The sequence below is a fragment of the Vipera ursinii genome (genome assembly GCF_947247035.1).
Source record: "Vipera ursinii genome assembly, chromosome: 1".
Classification (NCBI taxonomy): domain Eukaryota; kingdom Metazoa; phylum Chordata; class Lepidosauria; order Squamata; family Viperidae; genus Vipera; species Vipera ursinii.
Window position 1 is genome coordinate 183,675,208 of NC_139512.1, and position 25,236 is coordinate 183,700,443.

The 25,236-nt window shown below is 40.2% G+C and overlaps 2 protein-coding genes across 8 annotated transcripts in view; one reads left to right on the forward strand and one right to left on the reverse strand.

Moving 5' to 3' along the window:
• Window positions 1-9,692, forward strand: part of ATIC (5-aminoimidazole-4-carboxamide ribonucleotide formyltransferase/IMP cyclohydrolase) — a 61,730-nt gene extending 52,038 nt beyond the window's left edge. Inside the window, exons 15-16 of one of the 2 annotated variants that reach the window (XM_083374473.1) lie at window positions 49-204; window positions 6,975-9,692. In XM_083374473.1, coding sequence (XP_083230599.1) covers window positions 49-204; window positions 6,975-7,094 — 276 coding nt within the window. In that variant the 3' untranslated portion in view covers window positions 7,095-9,692. Of the gene's footprint in view, window positions 1-48; window positions 205-920; window positions 1,176-6,974 lie in introns of those variants that run through there. The other variant, XM_083374474.1, reaches the window with a different exon arrangement.
• Window positions 9,693-10,658: 966 nt separating this feature from the next.
• FN1 (fibronectin 1) overlaps window positions 10,659-25,236 on the reverse strand; it is a 160,757-nt gene continuing 146,179 nt past the window's right edge. For 4 of the 6 annotated variants that reach the window (XM_083354336.1, XM_083354335.1, XM_083354334.1 and 1 more), the window contains 9 exons: window positions 24,900-25,079; window positions 24,055-24,144; window positions 22,237-22,700; window positions 20,337-20,475; window positions 18,105-18,269; window positions 15,786-15,911; window positions 14,834-14,940; window positions 14,457-14,549; window positions 10,659-11,540 (listed from right to left, as the gene is read on the reverse strand). In XM_083354336.1, coding sequence (XP_083210462.1) covers window positions 11,463-11,540; window positions 14,457-14,549; window positions 14,834-14,940; window positions 15,786-15,911; window positions 18,105-18,269; window positions 20,337-20,475; window positions 22,237-22,700; window positions 24,055-24,144; window positions 24,900-25,079 — 1,442 coding nt within the window. In that variant the 3' untranslated portion in view covers window positions 10,659-11,462. The remainder of the gene's footprint in view (window positions 11,541-14,456; window positions 14,550-14,833; window positions 14,941-15,785; window positions 15,912-18,104; window positions 18,270-20,336; window positions 20,476-22,236; window positions 22,701-24,054; window positions 24,145-24,899; window positions 25,080-25,236) is intronic. The other 2 variants (XM_083354333.1, XM_083354332.1) reach the window with 2 other exon arrangements.

A 25,236-nucleotide genomic window follows, 5' to 3' on the forward strand; every position in this document is an offset into this window, starting at 1 on the left:
AATGAGATTTCCTCCATCTAGCAGTTGATTAAAAATACATTTTTACAGGGTGAAGATTTTGCGAAGTGGAAGGCACACTTCGAGGAAGTCCCCAGTTTCCTTACTGAAGCAGAAAAAAGGGCCTGGATTGGAAAATTAAATGGTGTCTCACTAAGCTCTGATGCATTTTTCCCTTTTAGGGACAATGTAGATAGAGCAAATCAGGTAAGATGGTGACATTGTGATCTCTTGTTCAAGTCACATAATAAAAGATGCTCTTGTTTAATCAGCTGCCCCTACGTTAATGGAAATGTTTGGCTCTTTGAAACATAAAAGTAGCAAGCAAGGCAGATTACCACAGTGAGGTGATTGTGGACAAGCATTAATTAGAGAATGAACAGTAACATGTATCTCAGGCTGATACCTACATTGCTTCCTGTAATACTAAATCAGACTCCCTTAATAGTCTCTCTTTTGGTAGTTTAGCACTAACACAAAATACAAGTTTCATCTCATCTTCTGAATCTCCAAATTCACAGTTCCTTGATTTACTAACTTAAGACATTAGTGCAGTTTTTTTTTTAAAAAAAAACTCACGTTACCATCTTGGAGTGCATCCCCCAAAGAGATGAAAGAAAAATGTCTTCTTAGTCATTGTCAATTCAATAAGTCAAGACTCGTTCCAAAACAGGAGTTTCTTCTACCATGAATTGCAAAAGAAAAACTTGAGAGTCTTCTGACTTTTTAATCATCTTCTGAGTCTGCTGTAGAAAGCCAGAAATTATTCCCATCTTTTCCAGTGCTATGAAAGGCCTCCTGAGAAGAAAAAAGGTGATGATGGCGGGAGTGGCATGCAACTTTTCATTACAAATTTATCCTAGGCTTATTTTCTGTGGCAGTTTCTGTAACATATGTTCGCAAGTTTGACAGTTCTTTGACAGCTGACAGCTCCACACGCGGCTCCCGCTGACAGCTCCACACGCAGCTACCACTGACAGCTACCGATAACAACTGCGACCTGACAGCTCCACACGCGGTCAGCAGGGATTGGTTGAGCGGAAGCAGCAGGAGAATCCCCAAACGGATTGGCCAGGAGTCCGCCAGCGGGACTATATAAGGGGGTTTGAAACGCGCTAAGTTGTTCCTGAGGAGACGAATAAACAGCTGATCTCACTCAAGCCTGCTGTCCTTTTTCTAACAGGGAACCCGCCGAACAATACATCTGGCGACGAAGGTGGTACTGCTTCTCGGAGCCAAATACGGAGCGAAGTCACAAGCTGACAGTCACTGAGCTGAAGTCACTGGGGAAAATAGCCCCACAAGACCTGTGAAGCAGCAGGCACCAGGACAGCATGACATCTTTGGGACAAATAAGAGAATTCGACATCAAATATCCCGAGCGATGGGAACCACACTTCGGGCAGGTAGAAGGGTACCTTCTATTCAACAAAATTATGGAAGACCGCTCGAAGGCTGCAGCGTTACTATGCCTCAGCGGCCTCTGCAACCCAGACCCAGTCAACACCGTCCCTTATGCGGTCCTGACTGACCTATTGAACAAGCATTTTATACCAGTTCGTTCAGAGCTTTACTGGCAACTGCAGTTCGCCCAGCAGACTCAGTGGCCAGGGGAAGCTGCAACAGACTTCGTTACTGCTGTCAGACATGCCGCTTGCTGGTGCCATTTCCCGGACTTAGAAGACAGGATCCAGGACCAGATTGTCCTAGGACTCATCGACAAACAGCTCCAAAGGAAAATAGTCGCCATACCAACCATGAGTCTCGCCGAGGTCGTCAGTGAGATCCGGGCATACGAAATGACTCGTGAGGAAAACCTAGACCAGCGCTCCAACAGACCCCACGGATCAATTCATCTCTCCAACTCAGCCAACAACAAAGAAGAAATAACAGACTCCAACATCAGAATCGATGTAATCCAACAGAGCTACAAGAAACCTCTGTCACAGCCAGGTGCCGCAAGACCTCTAAACAAACCACTGGCGTTGGCCTACCAAAACCCCCGTACGCCGAATAATAGTCAGAGATGCTCCAGCTGTGGAGCAGCCCACCCACGGGCATCCTGCAAGTTCAGGAATGCCAAATGCCACGAGTGCGGCAAAACAGGGCACATCCGCACCGTCTGTCGCAGCTGAAACCGAGGGAACGTCTATCACCTGGATTCAGCCCTACCAGGTACGACAAACCCCTACACCCCATGCACAGAGCCCCCCTGGCCCTCAGTTCAGACTACTAACTGGAAAGGAACACCTGATAACCGATTAAATGTCCATCAGTTGTTAAGGCCCAAAATTAGAATCAAAGTCCATTTACAGGGAATTCCCTGTGAAATGGAGGTGGATTCCGGCTCCTCGGTCTCCATAATTTTTATGGAGACCTATAACTCAATCCGTGGCCTTAGAAAACAGCAAATTCCCCTAAAATCTACTAAAATGAGATTGGCTGACTTCCAACAGGCCCCAATTAAGCTTAAGGGAATAGCCACCTTAAACGTTAGATTCAGAGGATTCCAGGGCCCACTTGAAGTAGTAGTCACCCAAGGAAAGGGGGCCAGCTTAGTGGGACTAAACTGGTTCGAGGCCTTGGGTATTTGGTTAGGAGGAGTCCACCTTACCCAGGCCAAAAGGCTCAAATCCGTCTGCAAACAATTTGGAGACGTATTCGATGGTTCCCTAGGGAAGTACATGGGGCCCCCAATCTCCCTGAAATTGAAACCTGACATCCTCCCCGTTAGAATTAAGGCCAGAAGAGTTCCCTTCGCCCTCAAACAAAAAATCGAGGACGAACTGGAGCGCTTATTAAAACTAGGGGTGCTAGAACCTGTGGAAGGAGGGACCTGGGAAACCCCTATAGTCACCCCCGTGAAACCTAACGGGGACGTGCGCATATGCGCTGAATATAAAGCCACCTTCAACCGCGCTGTCAACCCACATGCTTACCCTGTTCCTTCGGTGAAGCATGTTCTCTCTGCCATTCAGTCCGGCACCATCTTCTGCAAGCTAGATCTCGCGCATACTTACTTGCAGCTCCCTGTTACCAGGGAGACGGCAGACGCGCAAACACACCGTGGGGCTTTCAAAGTTCACAGACTACAGTTTGGCATTTCTGCCGCGCCTGGGATTTTCCAGGAAGTCATGGAGCGAACTTTGAAAGGCATTCCGGGAGTGTGTCCTTACTTCAACAACATCCTAATAGCGGGGGAAGATGAAGAGACACTAGCAGAAAGACTACAAACAGTACTTAGCAGATTTCGTACTGCTGGGTTAAAATTAAAAAGGGAAAAATGTTCAGTTGGGGTAACATCCACAGAATTCCTGGGCTACAGGATAGATGCACAGGGCATTCATCCAACAGAGTCCAAGGTGAGGGCTATTAAAAGAGCCCCTACTCCAAAAAATAAAGCAGAGCTTCAAGCCTTCTTGGGGCTCTTAAATTTTTACCATACCTTCCTTCCCCAGAAAGCTGCAAGAGCAGAACCCTTACATAGATTACTAGATAAAAATGCCCCATGGGAATGGACCACACTCCATGAAAACTGTTTCAGGAACCTAAAAGAGCTGCTATCCAGCAAATCTATCATCACCCACTATAATGAGCATAAACCAATTTGTATCGCATGCGATGCATCCCCTTATGGGGTGGGCACCGTGCTGAGCCATCTGGAGTTGGGAGGGTTACAGAACCCAATAGCATATTACTCACGGACATTAACAAAAGCAGAGATGAATTATGCCCAAATAGATAAAGAAGCGTTAGCCATTGTTGCAGGGGTTAAAAAAATTCCACGATTACCTATATGGCAGAGAATTTACGATCTTTACAGATCACAAGCCCTTGTTGGGACTTTTCACCATGGACAAACAAACCCCCCAAAGTCTGTCCCCTAGGGTTCTGCGCTGGTCCACATTTCTATCAGCATATACGTTCAAATTACTGTACAAGCCCGGCAAAGACGTGTCATGCTGATGGGCTGAGTAGACTGCCTTTAGCAGATATTGATCCAGACCCAACCCCAGGGGGACAGATCTTGGCCATTGAAGAAGTGCCAGATTGCCCCCTGCAAGTAAAGGGCATAGCTTCTGCAACAACCACAGACAGGCTCCTCAGCAGGGTACTGGGTTGGGTAACCTCTGGCTGGCAGGGCCATAGCCCAGGGCCTGAATTCCAGGCCTACTTTAATAGGAGAAATGAATTATCCACCCACCATGGATGCATCTTATGGGGAAGCCGAGTTGTCATCCCTGAAAAACACAGGCAAAGAGCCCTCTTAGCCCTGCATGAGGGACACCCAGGGGTGGTAAAAATGAAGGCCTTAGCTCGCAGCTACCTTTGGTGGCCGGGGTTGGATAAACACATAGAGGAACATGTTGCCGGATGCCAGCCATGCCAACAATCCAGACCAGGGCCACCACACGCACCCCTACACAAGTGGGAGTCAGCCCACAAACCCTGGTCAAGGATCCACATAGACTTTGCTGGACCCTTCCAGGAGCAACTGTTCCTTATCATAGTGGACAGCTATTCCAGGTGGCTGGAGGTCATCCCAGTTAGAAGCCTGACTACAGCCAGCACAGTACAAGTGCTTAGGGGGCTCTTCGCCACGCACGGCCTCCCCAATATTATAGTTTCAGACAATGGACCTCAATTCACTTCTGCTGACTTCCAGAATTTCACCAGGGCCAACTTGATTAAACATATCACCTGGGCTCCCTTCCGGCCATCCACTAACGGCCTGGCTGAAGTCATGGTCCGGGCAACCAAGGACGCCTTACGACGCATCATTGCCAGAAATTGGCACCAACGATTGGCTCAATTCCTTCTGGCCCACCACTCGACCCCTTGCACAACCACCGGCAAAAGCCCAGCTGAATTACGTTGGGGCCGCCACCTAGTCACCAGACTAGACAGGCTACATCTGGACAGAATAGCAGCTGAGACAGAATTATCAGCCCGCACCAGACAATTCGACAAAAGTCGCCCTGTAGAGGCGAAATTGAATGCAAAAGACGGAGACCCATCTTCCTGCATCTGCATTGCCGCAATGTCAAAACCAGAATCTGTAGCCACTTTTGATACCACTCTTATTCTGCCCACAGAAGCAGAACACACAGTATGTTCAGGATACTTCTCTGACCCCAGCTTTTAATCAATACCAGTGGGAGTTACCCTTAAAGTAAATTAACAGAAATGTATCACAGACACACCCTTAAGGTAGATTTTACTTCAGGTATTGGCATAGGCAGTCTGGATGTAATTAGGATTGAAATCACTCATTTGTCATGTTTCTACCATTTTGTGGTGAAATATGCAGGATTAGGAAACACATTAAAAAAGTCTTTCCTCTGAAATTATAAAATCCAGTGGGATTTTAGGGGCAATGACATAATTGCTGCCATTGCCCTTCACCAGTGCTTAGATTTTTGCTAGTACTGCAATCAGGGAAACAAAGAGGTTAATGTCTAGAATACTACTGAGGTTGAATGAAACATCTGGGTCATTGCACCTGGCTATATTACAGTGATGGTGGTAAAAAGGACTTTCTTGGAAGCTTTATTGCATTCTCAACTAACAAATCTACAGAGCTTTTTAAAGTTACATGCAGATTAGTATTATACCTAATACTAATGTTATGTGATATGTGGAGATTTGCAAGACATGCCAAGGTAAAGTAATCCATAATTAGGAAGTGCTACCATCATTTCATAGCAGAGTGAGCGCCTGTTACTCGTCCCAGCTTCTGCCAACTTAGCAGTTCGAAAGCACGTAAAAATGCAAGTAGAAAAATAGGGACCACTACAGTGGGAAGGTAACAGCGTTCCGTGCGCCTTTGGCGTCTAGTCATGCCGGCCACATGACCACGGAGACGTCCTCGGACAAGCGCTGGCTCTTCGGCTTTGAAACGGAGATTCGGAAACGACTAGCACGCATGTGCGGGGGAACCTTTACCTTTACCATCATTTCACATTTAAATAGAGTGTCTGAGGCAGCCTCTTGTCTAGTTTTGTGGGAACAGTCTAAATTTTGTCAGTTGAGGGTCCAGACTGCAAATGTTGACTCTTGCCCAATAAGATAGTCATCTTGCCCAATTAAACTATCTTAGGAGGGGGTTGAATGCTTCATTGTATAAAGAGGTAGTTCTTCTTGCCCATAAAGAAGCAATGCTTTGACTACTCTTTTCAGGAAGTTGCTTATTCTGGGCCAGAAAGGCAAATATCTCTTTCTGGGTAAAGGAATCCAGAGGAGGGTGGTGATCCAACTGAAAATGTTCTTAGCAATGACTGTGTTTCATCTGGGTTATGTGAATAAAATGGCCTTGATTTGGCTGACTTTTACAGGAGAGAAACAGTGTTTCTCGTTTGGTTTTCCTCTGGCTTTTGAATCAATTGACAGAAGTCCTTCATCAGCTGTATGAATTGGGGATAGTTTATGTAATATTTGTGCTTTTAATAGTATTCCCAAGATTTGTACGAAGCGACTGCGTTGGTCCTCTGGAGTCTTCCTATGGCATGCCCCAAGATGCTGTCTTTCTTTGATAGTACTCAATGTTTATATGAAACTACTGGGTGAAATCAATAGGGGATATGGGCTGAAATGTAATTGGTATACTGATCCTACATCCCTGTTTCTCTGTATTGTCTGAAGGGGGAGAGAAGTATATCACCTAACTGGGCTCTTTGAGTGCAATACAAGTAGTCCTTGATTTGCAAGTTTGGTTAGTGAACGTTTGAAGTTATAATGGCACTGAAAAAGTGACTGATGGGATTTTTTTACACTTAACAACCATGCATCTTCACCTTGGTTATGTAATCAAAATCCAGACACTTGGCAACTGACTCATATTTTTGATAGTTGCAGTGACTCTTATGTGATCACCTTTTGCAACCTTCTGACAAAGTCAGGGGGGAAGCCAGTAACAACCATGTTACTAACTTAACAATTGAAGTGATTCATTAAACGTTTGTGTCTTTCTTTCTCAGAGTGGAGTCCAGTTCATTGTTTCCCCGTCTGGTTCTGCTGCTGACCAAGTTGTGATTGAAGCCTGTGATGAACTGGGAATAACTCTTATTCATACCAACCTTCGCCTATTTCACCACTAATATTTAAAAATCAGTATTTCAGAGCATATTCTTTACACAATCTGCTAAATTCTATATATAACGTTGAGAGTACTAAAGTAAGATAAAAAGTTATGAAAATTTCTTGAAAAATAAAAACGCAAAACTTATCAATAGTAAATCTGAATTCTTTTAAGAACTTAGCATGGATGTGATTTCCATCAACACATAAAATCAATCACTTACTGCTTTTATCATTCTCAGCTAAGAATTGTACATAGTGGAAATTTGTTCTTTTAAATTAGTGAACCTGACTGAGATGTTCATTTACAGTAGAATGGCAGTTTCTCCTGAAATTGATTCCACGTGGATAGAAATATGGTGATTTCTGGATGGAACAATTGTGCAGGGAAGCATCATAAGAAATGGGAAAGGAGGATGTTGACATCACTTTATTATTTGTAGATGTATCCATCTCATCTGAAATTGATGCCAAGTCAACACTGACCTGAAGGCAAGCGCACACACAAACACAAAAATGACCTCTCATTAATCAAAGCTGTATGATGGCAGCCTTTTCACATTTGTGTCAGCATACAAAGTTACATTACTTTTAGTTCTTCCCTTCCTGCAATCCCATATTTGGGATTGCAGACATGTGTGTGTGTGTGTGTTTGTGTGTGTGTATTAGTTGTCCTGGAACTCTAAAATCGTGAGACAATAAAGGGCTACAAGTTGAATGTGAATGATACCAATTGTTAAATTAATACAAGTGATAGAAGTATCTTTTGTCTTTTTGGGAATGTGATAGTGATAGTTCTTGGAAAAAGGATTATTTGTATGTTGTATTAATTTTTTTGTCTTGCTTTTATAATCTCCATTGTGCTTTCTTGTCCTTTGATAACTTAAAACAATGTTTTAATAAATGTTTTAATGGATAGGTGACACTTTGGAAGATCCAGAAGCACCTTGACAAATCTGAATACTGGGCCTTAAGTAATAAAATGCAGTTCAATAGTAAAAACATGTTTCTGCACTTAGGCAGGAAAAACCAAATGCACAAGTACAGAATAGGTGGTACCTGGTTCATTAGTAGTTGTGAAGGATTTATGTCCTACTGGACCACCACATAGTGGACCACCATGTATGAGCCAGCAGTGTGCTGCAACTTGCTCAAAAGTCAGTGCAGTCCCAAACTGCATCATCAAGATCACAAGTACTGGTTTATATTACATTAATGAGGGCACACTTGGAATACTGCATTCACTTCACTACAATAGAAAAAAGATGTTGATATTCTGGAAAGTGTGCAGAAAAGAGCAACAAAGATGATAAAGGATCTGGATCCTAAATCATACGATGAACGGTTGAAGGAGCTAGGTATGTATACCTAGCTATCAAAGAGAAGGATTGGGGGGATATAATTGTTTTCCAGTACTTGAGAGGCTATCACAAATAGGGTTGGGGGTGTTTTTCTGCTAAGAGGACAGGACAACTTCACTGCATCAAAGGGATGGACAGGGCCATATACTGTCAAATCTTGGGTGAGAACCTCCTTCCCTCAGCCAGGGTCATGGGTGGGTATTCCAGCATGGCAATGACCCAAAACATGCGGCCAAGGCAACAAATGAGTGGCTCAAGAAGAAGCACATTAAGGTCCTGGAGTGGTCTAGTCAGTCTCCAGACCTTAATCCCATAGAAAGATCTGTGGAGGGAGCTGCCTCGAGAGGATCTGCAAAGAGGAATGGGGTAAAATCCCTCCTGAGGTGTGTGCAAACCTGGTGGCCAACTGCAAGAAACATCTGACCTCTGATATTGGCAACAAGGGTTTTGCCACCAAGTCTTAAGTCATGTTTTGTGAAGGGATCAAATATTTATTTCACTCATTAAAATGCAGATCAATTTATAACTTTTGAAAAAAAATGGATATTTTTGTTATTGTCTTTGTTAAAATAAGCCTACCATTAAAATTATAGACTGGTCATTTCTTTGTCAGTGGGCTAAAGTACAAAATCGGGAATCAAATGATTTTTTCCCTCACTGTAAGTCACTGGCTTTGTAACTTTGAACAGTTACTAAACAAAACATTGTAAGCTGATGTCTACCTGCAGTCCTCTCCTGTTGTAGGAAATGAGTAGACTGAGCTTGAGGGCGGGGTCAAATGTCATGAGTCTTGAGTCCCTCCATGCCCACAAGAGAGCTAAGTCCACCCACCTTGAACTTCATTGACTCTTTCTACTGCCAATTTGCTTTGACCGTTAGTAGTTCAGATTCTTGTAGAGCTTAAGCTTACAATAAACCTTTATGTTCATTTGAGCTGCCTGATTTTCCTTATTTCTCATGCTTGATACCTGTATAGACCAGTCAAGTACAACTATGTATGTTAATTGGGTAGGATATATGTACATGAGTCACAAGATCTGAAGTCTGTACAGTCCTTTCCGTTAATAAAACCCTGTAGCTTGACCTGCTGATGGTGAGTCAAAATGTTTGACTCCCTCACACAGAAATGGGAAAAGATACTTGAAACATAATGGCCTAAGCAACTTCTTCAATTTGATATATTGCTCCCAATAGATATTTGTTGTACCAAGGTGCTTTGGACTGAGCATTCACATGTACACTGCTCCTGTTAAGGCCTCTCTTAAAGAGACCTGTGTCTTTGCCTTCATAACTGCACAGTAAGCTCAAGCTCTTGAAGGCTGCTCACAACCAAGGAAGAAAGGGTCATAGTCACAATCACATCTAGTGCAAGGGAAAGGGTTAGTTTACAGAATCTTGGGACCTGGATTGTCAAGGTTGAATCGCTAAGATGCCTACTAACATCTATCATTACTCAACTTGCCACAGAAATGGGGAAGGGAGGAAACAGGACTCTTAAGAAGCCATCCACTGATCGTGAGAGCCTACAAGAATGTTATGGTCACTAACCCAGGTGTCTGGTGGAGAAGTGGACCTTTCTAATAACAAACCAAAGATATATGATTGGGCAATGTGAACACCCAGTAGATGGGGGTTAAGGGAAGCTAATGTTAACTAGGCAATTTTTTGTGCAGGAAAACCAGAGCTGGTTTTGCTTCTTCAGAGATATGTACTCAATAAAGTTTTATCTTTTATGGCACTTCAAGGCCTTGAAGATTCCTTGATTTTAAGTTTGTTAATCGGACAGTTGACATGGTTATGCATACTTTATCTCCCATTTATAGGTGAATATGATAGCCCTATCGGACTATGATCCCTGAAGCCTAATAATTCCTAATAATTTACTTGCAGAAATTTACTCTCATTCTGGTTCCTATGTTGATGGACCAAAATGTGAATATTTAAAAAGACGGTTAAAACTTCCACTCAGGTAGAACGTTCTCTAAGCAATAATGGGGAAATAATCTACTATCAATCTAATTTCCTTCAGAGCTTTATTTTGAGAAAAAAATTAGGGAATTAAAGAATTTAGCAAACTTTCTATGGCTAACTATAGTATCTAATATCGGTTCTATTCTGTTTCTGTATGCTGGTAAAAATAACAGTGGTGTCAGAAGTGATTTAAGATTGTTGAGCTCAGAGTAATTAGAAAAATTCAGACAACAATTCTAAGAAACAGTTTGGTGAAACCTTTTATTAAAAGAATTGTCTCTCACAGCAGAAAGCTTTGGCACTTACAGTATAAAAATCACTGACCATAATTATACCAATTTTTTCTGTCAATGATATACTAAATGTCTTTAATGTATTTTCTTGTAGAAAAATATAAAGACATTTAGAGATGGAGGGGGGAGGTATAAAAGGAAATTGGTGTTGATAAATAACAGTACAAGATACTATATACCGCTAGGGCAAAAATTAGGATCATTTATAAAGATTAAGGCTGTGAATATTATAAATATCACAGTAATAGGATATGCAGTTCCTATTGAAGTCTGCATGGTTAGCAGAACATATTTCTTTTGGATTTTCATTTGAATTTTCATTTTCTCCAACTTTTATGAGCTTTGGGGTGTTTATGAATTGATGAGCATTTATTATTAGCAATAGTTGCTTTAAGGAAAATATGGAACAACACTGAAAGTCTTTGAGTTAAGAATGAACAGCATATCTGCTTCCTTGCTGAAAAGATGTGAAATGCACCAGGATGTTCTCCTTTGGACAAGCTGTGAATTGAGCAAAAGTGAAGTGCAGCTGTTTTAAGGCTATCAGGCCTGGGATAGGAAAATCCAGATGACCACCAGAGGGCAGAAAAGAATCTAAAGTGTTTTGTATCTCTTGTGTGGTCATCTAGATTTTTTGAAGCTCAAATATGATAGCTGAATGCTTTCATTAACACAAGATAAGATAGATCTGCTTTCTCCAAGTAGTATTTATAGTATAATGTTGGCTGTAACCTCTTCTTGCTTGATGTTAAAATCTTGATAATTAATCTCCACGTCGGTTCTGTGCATCTGAGTGTGGATGTAAGGGATAGAAGCATTCAATTGGACAATGGATATTCTGCTGGAGGAAACATGGATAAATATAATTAGCAGTCATAATGTTAAAAGGCAACAAGTATCTTACTGAACATGTAGACAATCTGAACATTTATAATGTAGGCCAGAGCTTTCTGGCTTCGCAACCCGGAAGGAAAGGGAGGAGCAGGGAAATATGTGTGTGTGCAGCCCGTAAGTGCATACGCAAATGGACATGTGCATGGTGGTGGCATAGCATGTGCATGTAGGTTGTGTGCACCCACATGCATACGCAAATGGGCCGCTGGCACCTGCGCAAATGGGCTGCTGGAGCCCACACAGGCCATTGGCACCAGCATGCATGCATAAACGGGCCACTGGCACCCATGTGGATGCGCAAACGGGCTGCCAGCACCAGTGACACTGGTGGTAGTGCTAGCGCCCCTGCACATGTGCAAGTGGGGGGCCTCGCCAGCTATTCCTGTAGGCTCTTCATGAAAAATCTTAAAATAACCATTCCATTTCAGAAAAAAAATTCAGTGCCTCACCATCTGCAGCAACCTGAGATTAGATCAAAATACATGTGACACTATAGGATGCAAATTCCACCCTTCTGTACTTAGATCCTGATGTTTGACCCAAATACATAATCACATACTTTGCTTTTTAAATGCACTTTTGACACCTGTGGTAATGTAATTGATGCTTACATTACATAGAAAAGTGCTTTGCATAAAGTGTTTTATATTTTGAATAATAATAATAATAATAATAATAATAATAATAATAATAATAATAATAATAATAATAATAATAATAATAATAATAATAAGAAGAAGAAGAAGAAGAAGAAGAAGAAGAAGAAGAAGTAGTAGTAACGGACCGTGGAGGTCATCTAGTCCAACCCCCTGCTCAGGCAGGAAACCCTATACCATTTCAGGCAAATGGCTGTCCAGTCTCCTCTTAAAAACTTCCAGTGTTGGAGCATTCACCACTTCTGGAGGCAGTTTGTTCCACTGGCTAATTGTTCTAACTGTCAGGAAGTTTCTCCTTAGTTCTAGATTGCTTCTCTCCTTGACTAGTTTCCATCCATTGTTTCTTGTCCTGCTTTCAGGTGCTTTGGAGAATAGCTTGACTCCCTCTTCTTTGTGGCAGCCCCTGAGATACTGGAACACTGCTACCATGTCGCCCCTCACCCTTCTCTTCGTTAAATTACACATACCCAATTCCAGCAACCGTTCCTTATATGTTTTAGCCTCCAGTCCCCCAGTCATCCCCCTTCTCTGTACTCTTTCTAGAGTCTCGACATCTTTTTTACATTGTGGTGACCAAAACTGGATGCAGTATTCCAGGTGTGGCCTTACCAAGGCATTGTAAAGTGGTATTAGTACTTCACGTGATCTTGATTCTATCCCTCTGTTAATGCAGCCTAGCACTGTGTTGGCTTTTTTGGCAGCTGCAGCACACTGCTGGCTCATATTGAAGTGACTGTCTACTAGGACTCCGAGATCCCTCTCACAGTTACTGCTATTGAGCAAGGTACCACCTATACTATACCTGTGCATTTGATTTTTCCTGCCTAAGCGTAGAACCTTACTTTTTTCACCATTGAATTTCATTTTGTTAGATAGCGCCCAGTGTTCGAGTCTGTCCAGATCCTCCTGTATTTTAAGCCTATCTTCTGGAGTATTGGCTATTCCTGCCAGCTTGGTGTCGTCTGCAAATTTGATGAGTTCCACATCTATCCCCTCATTCAAATCATTGATGAAGATGTTGAAGAGCACTGGGCCCAGAACAGAGCCCTGGGGCACCCCACTACACACTTCCTTCCATGTAGATGCAGTTCCATTGAGGAACACAGGCTGAGTATGGCCTGTCAGCCAGCTATGAATCCATCTGGTGGTGATGCTATCTAACCCACATTTTTCAATCTTATCTAGTAGTAGATTGTGATCTACTTTATCAAATGCCTTACTGAAGTCCAAGTAAATTATATCTACAGCATTCCTCTGGTCCACTAATTTTGTCACTTGGTCAAAGAATGCGATAAGATTTGTCTGGCATGATCTGTTTTTGACAAACCCATGTTGACTTTTAGTGATGACTTTGTTTGCATCGCTGATTTGTTGTTTGTTTATCTTTTCCAGAATCTTCCCAGGTATTGAGGTCAGGCTGATAGGTCTGTAGTTTCCTGGATCTATTTTTTCTCTTTCCCTTTTCTAGTTTATATTACTATAATTCTATCATGTAAAATGCAAATAGATCCATATAATTTACCAAATAAACTGAAATTATTTGAAATCTAACATAGCTATTTTTCCCCTAATATTTTCCCACAAATGCAGGGTCCACTTTTTTTTATAAGTGTTGATCCACTGGTTGGGACAGGAGTTGATTTACTACCTATGACTTGCCCAAAGTCACCCAGCTGGTTTTCATTTTTAAGGCAGGACTAGAACTCACAGTCTCGTTTCCAACCTGGCTCCTTAAACACTAGACCAAACTGCTTTTAGTTGAATTCTAATACAACCAACTTTCAAGTATCAGTCTCCTCCTTCAAATAAAAAATCTTGAAATCCTAAATATAGTGGAAATCTATGACAGACAAAGGCTGCCAGATTATACAACAGAGTTTACTTACTAATATGTACTTCCTATAAATCATGTTAGGAAGCTGTGAAATTTGCTTTAGAATGGTTAGTATATATGCTCTAGTATTTTGGCCAATGGATAAGGCAAAGGGACTCTGAGCACCAAAGACAGAGTTTCATATTTATTCTTATTTACTCCCATTTCACAGAAGGCAAATGGGTGAAATTGTGAGAAACACACAGTAATATTCACCCATCATCCAAGGACAAAATATGCACATAGTTCCTGTGCAATCAATTAGTGGAAAAATATTCTATTCTTAGTATTGATTAAAATTTAAGAGCCACATAGATAGCAAATGTTTACTTACGGTGTTTGTGCTTTGTTGCTCTCTCTGTAAATAGGTTTGACTAGGTGAACCTTCAGATGCACCAGGTCTATGGCAATTGTCACAACGCCAGCCCTGTACAAATTTACAAAAAACCAAAACCTGAATGTTCTTGAGGGTATTTTCAAATGTTGTTAGACTTCACCTCCTTCTTGAACTGGGTCTTTGGGCTGGGGGTCTTAGTAGTTAGAGTCCAAAAGCATTTGAAGAACAGAAAGAAACCTGCTTCCATGTACAGATTTAAATAAGGTGGCTATACAATGGATTATGGAAATAATATAATATCAACAACTCCAAGATAAGCATTTTAGCAGATTTAATTTAAACTTTACACACACACACACACTGGAAATACCTACCTGTTGTCCTCCGTAGCAAGTACATGAGCAGATGGCCCCAAGATATTCTTTCTGCCACTGCTCTCCTACATGATACATCTTGCCATCATCATAACAAGTTGCTTCATCTGCAATCAATAAATCTTTCAAAAATTGGAGAACTACTAATGTTTTGTTAACTGATGCATGCATTGTCATTATCTCATCATCCTAAAACACTGCCAAACTATTCTTAAATAATTAACTCTATAGTTTTCTAGTATGAGCACATTTTTGCAGATTCTTTCCCCATGATTATCTATGAAGAAAAAATTTCACTGAGTTGAAAATAATTACAGAAATCATTGTATCCACCCCCTGCTCAGTTTGAAAATATCTAGCAAAGAACTCATCACTTCATGTGGAAGCCTATTCTATTGGCTGACAGTTCACACAGTTCCTTTTGGTGTCTATCCTCAACCTCCTCCCTTGTAGCTTGAACCCATTGGTGCTGGTCCTGCCCTTTAGTGCAAGAAAGAAGTTCCCTCCCTCTTAGATGGAAAAGAAAAACCAATTCCAGAACTCTTCAAGTTTGTCAATAGTGTCCAGTCTGGTACTCCAAATCCATATGTAAATCTTAAAATCCTCCAATCCTAATTACATCTACCTTTCTGGAAGGGCCCTGGTCCACAATCCACAGGCCAAGTGACAGCCTTTAGTCTGTCATAAAAAAAATTGGGAATCTGCATTCCACAAAAACGTTGGACTCCTGCTGCAATTCAAGGGTGAAGGAACTGTAGCTCCATAATGGCTGGGAGGATAGTTGTAGGGACTCTACAAGTGTATCAGGTCATGAACTGCTGACTGTTTGTTCTTCTATTACAGTAAGAATTGTATCCTAACTTTTTATATTTAACTATTTGAATTCTGAAAAATTATATATTTCTATTTAATACAGCATAAGTTAGAGACACTATTCATGAAAAATACATACGAGGGTCACACTTGAATTCTCCTTTTCCATTCCCAAGGCAAGTGCAGCTCATCACCTGGCCATTCTCTCCATGCCTATCCCACTTCTCACCGATTTTATAGTTCATCCCATTGTCATGACACCACTCTGAATGAACCAAAGTAATAAGTGGAAGTTGAATCATCTGCAAGTGCAGCATCTTTTAATACAAGTTGATTATTGTACTGCCTGTCCCCTGAAATTGGTTTACTGATGATAGGAAACTACACAGAGCAACATCTTAGTTGAAAAAGCAAGAGCTCTGCTCCAGGGCCATTGAAATGAAATGACAACTTAATCATGGTTGGACATCTTAAGAAAGCTTGGCTGCACATCCTGACTGGCTCAAGGTTGACTCAGCCTTCCATCCTTCCAAGGTCGGTAAAATGAGGACCCAGATTATTGAGGGCAATTTGTTGACTCTATAAGCCGCTTAGAGAGCAAGCTGTAAAGCACTATGAAGTGGGATATAAATCTATACACTATTGCTATTTATTATCAACAACAATCCTTCCCAAGTAAATTTCAGACAATATTTCCTACCATTGCAAATGTGAATTCTTGCTTTAAGTTCAAACCAACTTAGTAATGGTGTTGAAGGACCCTGATTCAATTACCAGTGTCTTTGGATGCACAATGCCTAGAAACTCCCTGTTTGAGCCCCAGAACAGCTCCTTCCAGTGAGATCAGTGACTCACTGTGGATAAGAGTCCCACTATGACCTCTACTCAAATGTATAGCAATTTACATGTCCACATTCCAGGGTCAGCCAAACTTTCTTACTAAAAGTTCATCTCAATACCTGATTTACTATTGTAATATAAAATACATCATACATCATACACAATTCAGGATTACTGTTTACTGTTGTTGTCTTAGCAAGCTTTTTGACTCCACAGGGTTGGAAATCCAGGGGAATAACTGCTCAGAGTAATCCATAGTATGGTTGAATCAATCAATTAAGGTGTTCTGTTCCAGCCTACGACCGGCCCTGTTTGTATGTCAGGAACAGCCCCTTTTTCCTTTTAACAATCAATAGGCTGGAAAAAACCCAACCCAATTTTTTTTACAGTTCCAAATAATAAAGTCTTTCAAACAAAAAAGCAACAGAATATTTTCTTCCAAAATACATGATTCAAAACATCCAACAAGTCAAACAGATTAGAAAAACAGACCAGGATTCTCTTTGAATGTCTCCAAACGGTTGCCTTCAGCAACCAGCACCGCCCACACCTTCCCCTTTTATTATCAGTCCCAAGGCGTGGCTTCTCAATGTCTTCTCCTCTTTTCACTGAGTTGCCTCACTGATTTTCTCTGCTCTACTCTGCTGGATTGCCTTCTGCTTTTAGCATCTCTGAACAGATTCAGCTGTGACTCCTCTGAGTCCGACACCTCCTCCTCACACAGCTGAGCCTCATGAGGAATACAACTGGAGGGGCCAGGCTGAGAGTCCTGCAGTGCATCAGAGCCTCCCTCTGACACAGAAGGCTCTCCAAACCCCTCCTCCTCCTCCGATTCCTCAGACTCAGCTGCTGGGAGCACAGGCTGACACTGAATCACAACATAAGGTTCCAAGTTGGATTCTAATAATGTCTGCAAATGCTTACAATGTGCATTGTGTGATTGTCTGGATATAGTGATAGGGCCCTATGCTGACACTAAATCATAATTAGGCAAAGGTAATTTTCTGGCTAGGACCATAGTACCCTCAAGAGCAGCAACATAATCTGAGAGTTCTGATAAAATTATAATTTTGGTGGAATTTCATGTGACAGACATGAATGGGTTGGTTGAGTAACAGGACAATGACTGGCTCAAAATTCCCCCAGTGAATGACTACAAACTTGACTCATTTTCCTTACACCTTTAAAAAGACATAATCCTGACTCTCAGCATGCAAGTTGCACCATGTTTGTACAATGTCTTCGTAAGAATAATCGGAGCTTTATTTACCATATTTTTGATTAACTTCTACATGCCAACCAAGAACTATGCTTTCAAAATAACTTGTCAATTGCCAGTAATAGTGTCACTAATAAAATAAAATGTAGGAATACAAATGCATAACAAAGTAATTTCAAGTTAGATGACAAAGTAGACTACAAAAAGGGAACTTATAAACAAAGTATGGGCATTATTTTGGTGTAGAAAGATTATTTAAATTAATTCTTAGAGTTCAGTATGTCTTAACTTAGCTTACTGCTAAGCTTGTAAGCCGCCCTGAGTCTTCGGAGAAGGGCGGGATATAAATGGAATTTAAAAAAAAATATTAGAAAAAGAGATGCACAAGAAGGTACTCACTTGAAGAATCACATCTGAAATGTCCACTATCAAGGCCTAAACACTGGCACCACAATTTGAATCCCGTTTCAGACATCCTTTCCCATTCATCCCCAATGGAATAGAAAGAACCAGTGAAGGTATCATAACACGCATCATCAGTAGGTGGGCTTAATCTTTCAGAAACTGGAAAGCAAAGTAAATAAACATTGTTACATTGTAAGTTCTTCCTTCCTTATATTCTGCAGGTAATGGTGAAACCTTTCTACACTCCTTACAACAGATGCCTCATCATAATTACATGCCGTGGAATTCTCACTCAGATTCCCTTGTTATTTCCAAAATAAATCAGTACTTCCCACTGTGAGAGGCAGCATATTTAAGAACTGAAGTGCACATTCAAGGATTAGGCTCAGACTATAACCCAGAAAGGGGAACTGAACTTGCCAAAGGACTAGTTGTTTCCTTCAAATGGTCTAGCAAGCCAGCTCTTAGTAGCTCAACTTCCTCATCTTTGCACAATCTCATCTCTGTACAGAGGGAAAAAAGAGAGATCATCAATCTGCATTTCAGAAAAAAATGCTTTCTTCTGTGGAGGGACATGGAAAAGGGAGAATGTTGAGACCTGCTCTAAAATCCATTATTCTTGCTTGTATCCAAGGCTCTCCAATGGAGACATCCTTTCTTAACTGATTGTAAATGCTCCTACTGTATGCAGTTATGTTCTCATGTTGAACTCTGTGTCTCATATGTAAAATTTCTATGACCCTTGCAACTCCTAAGGCTTTTCACTCCTTGAAGAGAATCCCTGGAAAGATTTCAAGTTCCACATGCCAAGGCTACAGGGAAGAAAAACACCCACATTCAGTGGCAGAGAAACTCGTGTACATGCAAAATGTTCTAACCTTCTAGAGAAAACTCCCAGAAGACATTTTGGGAAGCTGCTGCTACCCAGGGCAAATGCTGAGGAGCATTTAGTGTTATAGGAAGAATTTAGACTGTGAATGTCTGCCTTTTTTAGATACTCAGACCAACTATGAAGAGGTTGTAGTGTCCATATTATTTCAGATTGGGGGTGCGGATTCTTCTTATCATTAAGACTTTTCCCTTTAAATACATTTTTCTTAATGAGTTTTTTTTTAACAGAGAAAAGCTTTTAGTTGTGCGGGCACTCCCATCTGCAAATGAAACAGCAACCCCATATATTGGGAGGTAGTCAGGGGAAAATAAAGTATTCTAAACAGGTTATTTTAACTAGCCTACTAGCCTACATAAGAACTGAAAAGCTATGGTAGTTAGGATCCTGGACTAAGAATAATAAGCATTCCCCCCTCAGAAAAAATTCCCTTCATGGGGCTGTTGTATAGGTAAACGAGACTATGTGTATCTATAAGACTTTCTAAAGGATGTGTGTGCTCTCTAAAGCAGGGTTTCCCTACCACCACTACCACCCCGGTCCATGGACTGGTACTGGGCTGCAGCATGCCAGCAACCAGGCCACACAAACAAGCAAACTCCCATCTGCGTGTTGCAGGCAGCACACAAAACCACGCCCCCTCCAGTCCACAGAAAAACCTCTCTCCATGTAACCGGTCCCTAATGCCCAAATGGTTGGGAAACTCTGCTTTAAAGGACTAGGAAGATAACACGAAATCAGTGCAATCATTAACTAGTAAAAGATAAAAAAGGAGTTCCTGTAGGTTTTACTCCATTAATCATAGCTGACTTTAGGGGGCAGTGCACATCTCTGTCTCTAGGCCACTCTGCCAGAAGTTTCCATGGTCATGTGGCCAGCATGACATCATGCCGCAGCACGGAATGTGTGGCAAAACATGGAGTGTTGTTGCCTTCCCACCAAAGTGATACCTGTTTATCTATTTGCAGTGCTTTTTTTGTAAAAGAAAAAGGTGCCGGAACTCACACATGTCATACAACCGGCCTTGCCTACCCTACAAGGTTCCATCCAAAAAAGGTGCCGGAACTCCATTTTGAGCGTTCTATAAAAAAAGCCCTGTCTATTTGCATTTACATGTTTTTGAACTGCTAGATTGGCAGGAGCTGGGGCAAGTGATAAGAGCTCACTTTGTCACATGGTGGTAGAACTTGAACCACCAGAGTTGACCTTCTCCAGCATATTTTAAACCACTGAACCACCACACCTCTCCATCAACTAGTAAACAAATAAAAAATGCCAATGATTGTGAAATAAAATTAGCATAAACATAAAAGTAGAATCTTCTCATTTCCACTCACCATTATTGCCCACTGTGACCATCTCTTCAAGAACTCTGTGTCTTCTCTGATTTTTAACTGCTTCTACTATGATGTTGTAGGTTGCCCCTCTAGTAAGACCCGTAAGTGTAGCACTAGAATATACACCAGGAACTTTGATCTGTGGTTTGAGAAAATTTTGTTTAAAACACAGTTTTTAAAACTTTCTTGCTTTCTAGTAATATAGGAAACTGATTCTTATTTTTTTTCAGGCAGTGAGCAATTTAGAAAAAAAAACACCAGGAGGAAGGATTTGCATTATAACCTTAACCTAACTTTCATATTATCTTCAGTGTGAGGAATACTCTGTTTCCCTTCCTCTGTGTGCCTTTTTAGACAACAGAAATCTACCCTGGAATCTAACATTAGCCTTTTTTATTCACAACTCTTGTTAATTTCAGTACAATTTTCTTCAGTGTAAAGATGTTTTGATTGGCAGCTCATTGCTTTGCACTTAAATGTGCTTACTCAGATACAAACTCTACTGAGGTGGCAGCACTCAGCAGACTTTAGCTGAATTCAGAAGGGCAGTCCTAATTAAATATACAGATAGGAGAGTATCAGGTGATCCATATCTCCAGATTAAACTGGGAAATTGAACAAACTTTAGAAAAAGCTACTTTGACATTTTTTGCCAAGAAAATTACATAGCCCTGTTTAAGAAGTCATTCTTAAGCAAATTTTGCTCTTATCAGCTATTTTACTATTTAAAGCATACTCTCTCTAATATTAGTAATTATTTTCCATTTATGTTCAATTAACTGGCTCACTTTTTCCATTGCAATGATTTTTTTCAGCATAGACCCTTCTTCGTGTTATATTTTAATCTTTTAATCCAGTTATTGTTAGGCAGCATGGTAACAGAACAAGTGCTACTATTTACAGGACAGATATACAACAGGAATCCCAAGTACAAAGGCCCTACAGGTAGCCCCTGGAGCTTCTGCAAAAGTGGTCACCAAATTGTAATTTTCACTGTCTCGGCAGTGAATACAATAAAATAGATGGGGAATAATTCTCTTACCTATTTTCATTTATCTTTAATGTTGATCCTATCTACCTCTTGGTAATTATGTCTGATTTGGAATCTCCAATCTTTCACTTAACATTCAGCCATTGGCACAAAAAAGAATATACAGCACTGCTTTAGAGCTTACTTAAGTAAGCTGTATTCACAGAACATACTTAACCAGAATACTTCTCCATTTACTGTCTAGTGTTCATCATCTTGATCATGGTCTTTTTTTCTGACTTAGGATGTTGTACAAACCCATCTTATTGGGTTAATTTAGATTCACTTTATTGTGTAAAATGAGAAAATAAGTAAATTCAATAGCTTATTAGTAAGCATGTGGTATGAATGCAGCAATCAACCCCCTTGTTTTTGATGTACACCTTGCCAATTTCTAGCTCTTTCCATTCTAGCCTCTAAAATACTGGTTTCTTACCAGATTTACCTGGCTTTCCTATTCATCTCCCTTCCAAACTCTGCTGCAAATAGTTTCCATATGAAGTTGCTCTATAAAAATCCCTATTTCAGGATATTTTTTGTCTGATTCCATATTTAGAACTGTTCATCTTCCAATCTTGCCATTTCTGGTCTCCAGAAGAGACTTCAACCTACATTACATTGTGGTTTCTCAAACTTACAACTCTCTCCTTAAGAAACACAATAATCCTCAACCACAGGCAGCATTACTGCTTACCATGTCAAATCCTCATTGTTAAATGATAACTTCATGATATGTAAATTTCATTGTTGCCCTTAGTGGACACACATCAACACAACTGGTTCAGCTTACCAGATCTTATACTGAAGCTATTATTAAAGTAAAAGTAATATGGGCACATTGTTTCATCACTGACAGTTCATCTAAGTTACCTCAGTAGGTTTTTCTTCATCACTAACAGGCTGGCAAGAAATAATGTATTCGGAGCTATCTGTATAAGGTGTCCATGAGATAGTTGTCTGAGAAAGTGCTTCCTGGGGCCTTGTGTAATTATCCTTGGATAGAAGGGTATGATGATAAGAGGGTTTGTCAACATCAGGAACTTGAATGGGATGACGGATCACCACCACTGGCTGTTCTTCCCTATTTGGTTTAGCCCTTCCTGGAGTTGCTGGAGTTGTGGGGGTTCGAGACCCAAATTCTTCTACAATGACTTGTTGACCTGGGTTGCTCAGGATTGAGTGCTGACCAGAAGAACCTGGAATTGGGATACCATTTCCATTGTCATAGGGGTTGTTTGTGAGGTAAGGTACATTCTCCAGAACAGAAGGCACATCCAAGATCTCTGTCACCCTTTTACCAGGATGCGGTGGAGTTACCAGCCGGGGTAGCTCATCTAGCCAAAAAAAGGTTAGAAGCAGTGAAAGCCAGGTGCTGAAAGCTCCAGCAAGGAACCCTTGCTGGAGCTTTTGAGATGGAGGAAATCTGCCCCATAATATCGTAATTCAAGCAATTAAATTTTAGCAATATTCTCAAAAAAGCGACATTCTGCAAAGCCTGGTTAAATTACTCTCATAGCACTTGAATCAAAAGGCAAAAGAAAGCATTGGAATTAGGAACTAAAGCCAAATTAGAATGACAACCAAAGAACTTTGAAAGATCCATAAAAAGCAAAAGTCCCATTTGCCAAACTACTGAATTACTTCGATATCTATAAATAAATGAATTTAACATCTGAGCCACCTTTACTGCTATATTGGTTCCCCCCCCAAAAAAAATCTTAAGACAGAAATATTATATATTACATTACACTTGGGACATATTTACAAAATCAGTTCTCCTAAGATGTCAACCCTTGGATCCCCATCTATGCTTCAACACTGAATCTACAGTGCCAACTGGAGAGCCAACAAATTATTCATAAGAGTTTTATGGATCCATTTCCTGCCCTTTGGTTATAAGATCATATATAAAACAGCAGTTCTCTTTCACCAATGAATGCATAGTTTCATGAAACATGGATTAATTTATTTGTTATAAATCATTATTTTTCATAAAGTATAAAGTAGCTGATTTAGACCTGATGAAAGCACTAAAATAATGAAACAGGGATAGAGCAGGAAAGATATTTTTAACCCACTGGAAGCAATGATCCAAACCAAATTATCTCCTTTTTTATTTTACTGATTCGATGGAAATAAGGAAATATTAAACTGTAGCTAAAATCTAATTCAACATTAGATTAAATTTAATTAAAATTTAAATTAACATTAGATTAAAATCTAATATAAAATTCTCTATTTACCTGAAGTTAAATACTCTTGAACAGAGAGAATTTTCATTCTGAATAAACTAGTATAGCATGAGGGGTCAATTTTTTAAATAATATAATAGGTTTTTTTAAAATAAATAAATAAAAATCATTCTCAGAGGTTTTTGATATCCAATTGAACCAAAGCAATTTATCTGGAATACATTTATCATACCTTCTGCCAAATTCAGAGGCTAGACAACACTTTAATTCAATCATTTTTATAGACAATTCAGCCGAAAGGTTAACTAAATCCATGAAATGAAAAAAAGCTAGAATTCTATTATTTTTTGCATAAATCAACATTTAAGTAATGACAGGTTATAAACAATGTTTATATATGTTACAAAAGTATACCATGCAATGCTATGTAATATTTCTCACTGAATTGCATAGGATTTATTTGAAGATACAGGAATGAAATCTAGGTTAATATTACCTGTTCTTTTTCTTCCAATCAATGGTTCACTCTTCTGATTATTCTTCACAGCAGTTATATAAATGATATATTCTGTCCCTGGCTCCAGATCTGATGGAAGACAAATTTAAAAGGACACTGCAGCCAGTTCAGGATTTAAGATGTTCAGAAAGGCAAAGCCTGCTCACTTTTTAATAATCAAACTATAAGTTTTATCTATTTCTGTAGCTTTATTATTTTATCTTTTATTACTCTTTTCTAATATATGTTACGTTATCTTAAATATTTTATATTGGTGGTATACAGCATCATAGCATTATAAATGCTATAAAGCATTACAAATCACTTTTAAAAAACCAAATTTTCATCTGCCTTCAATCGCCAGGATATATTGTAGCATATCATGCAATAAGTACCCTTGTGGACTATTCTTTCTCAGATCTAAGACAAGAAAAATTAGTTATAATTGGAAAACATGTTAGGATGCGATCAAAATCTAGTCTTCAAAAATTAATCACTAGGTTGAGAACACATCCTAGTTTTGAAAAGCAATGCTTTACTTCATCTCCTAATAATGTATTGTTACTACACAATACACCAATTCCAATTTGATTAGACTTAAAAAAACTTCTTCACAATATTTAGAAGCAAAAAGACTCCGAATTCAATCCTCACAATATTAAGTGCAGCTGAGGAAATCTTTCCTGTAAACCCAGGGAGCCAATGCTATTCCTTGTACTCCAGCAGTTAATAGCAGTTTCAAAGGCTCATTGTTATTTCCTCTGACTACAGAGATTCTGAATGTTGCCAAATTACATTTCCTCAGTACTGTTTGATGTTTCAGCTTCATTATGAAAAGTTCATACCTGTGATAGTGGCCTCAGTATTACCAGGATGAGGACGAGGAAGTAGCTCCCTGGTTGGGCCACCAACTTGCTCGTATTTGATTATGTAGCCTGTGATCTTGGCCCGTGGTGGCTGCCAACTGATCAACAAGGAGTTGCTTGTAGTTGTGAGGAAGCGCAGATTGGACGGTGCATCAATGGCTAAGGAACAAAAACATTTAAATAAATATTAGTTATTGCAATTTCCATGTATTTCAGACACTGTCATATATTTTTTTTTCATCTCAGAAGTTGGCTGGAGACAGAAACCAGTCACAAAGGATTATAAAGACCAAAGTTCTATATTCAGCCCATAGGA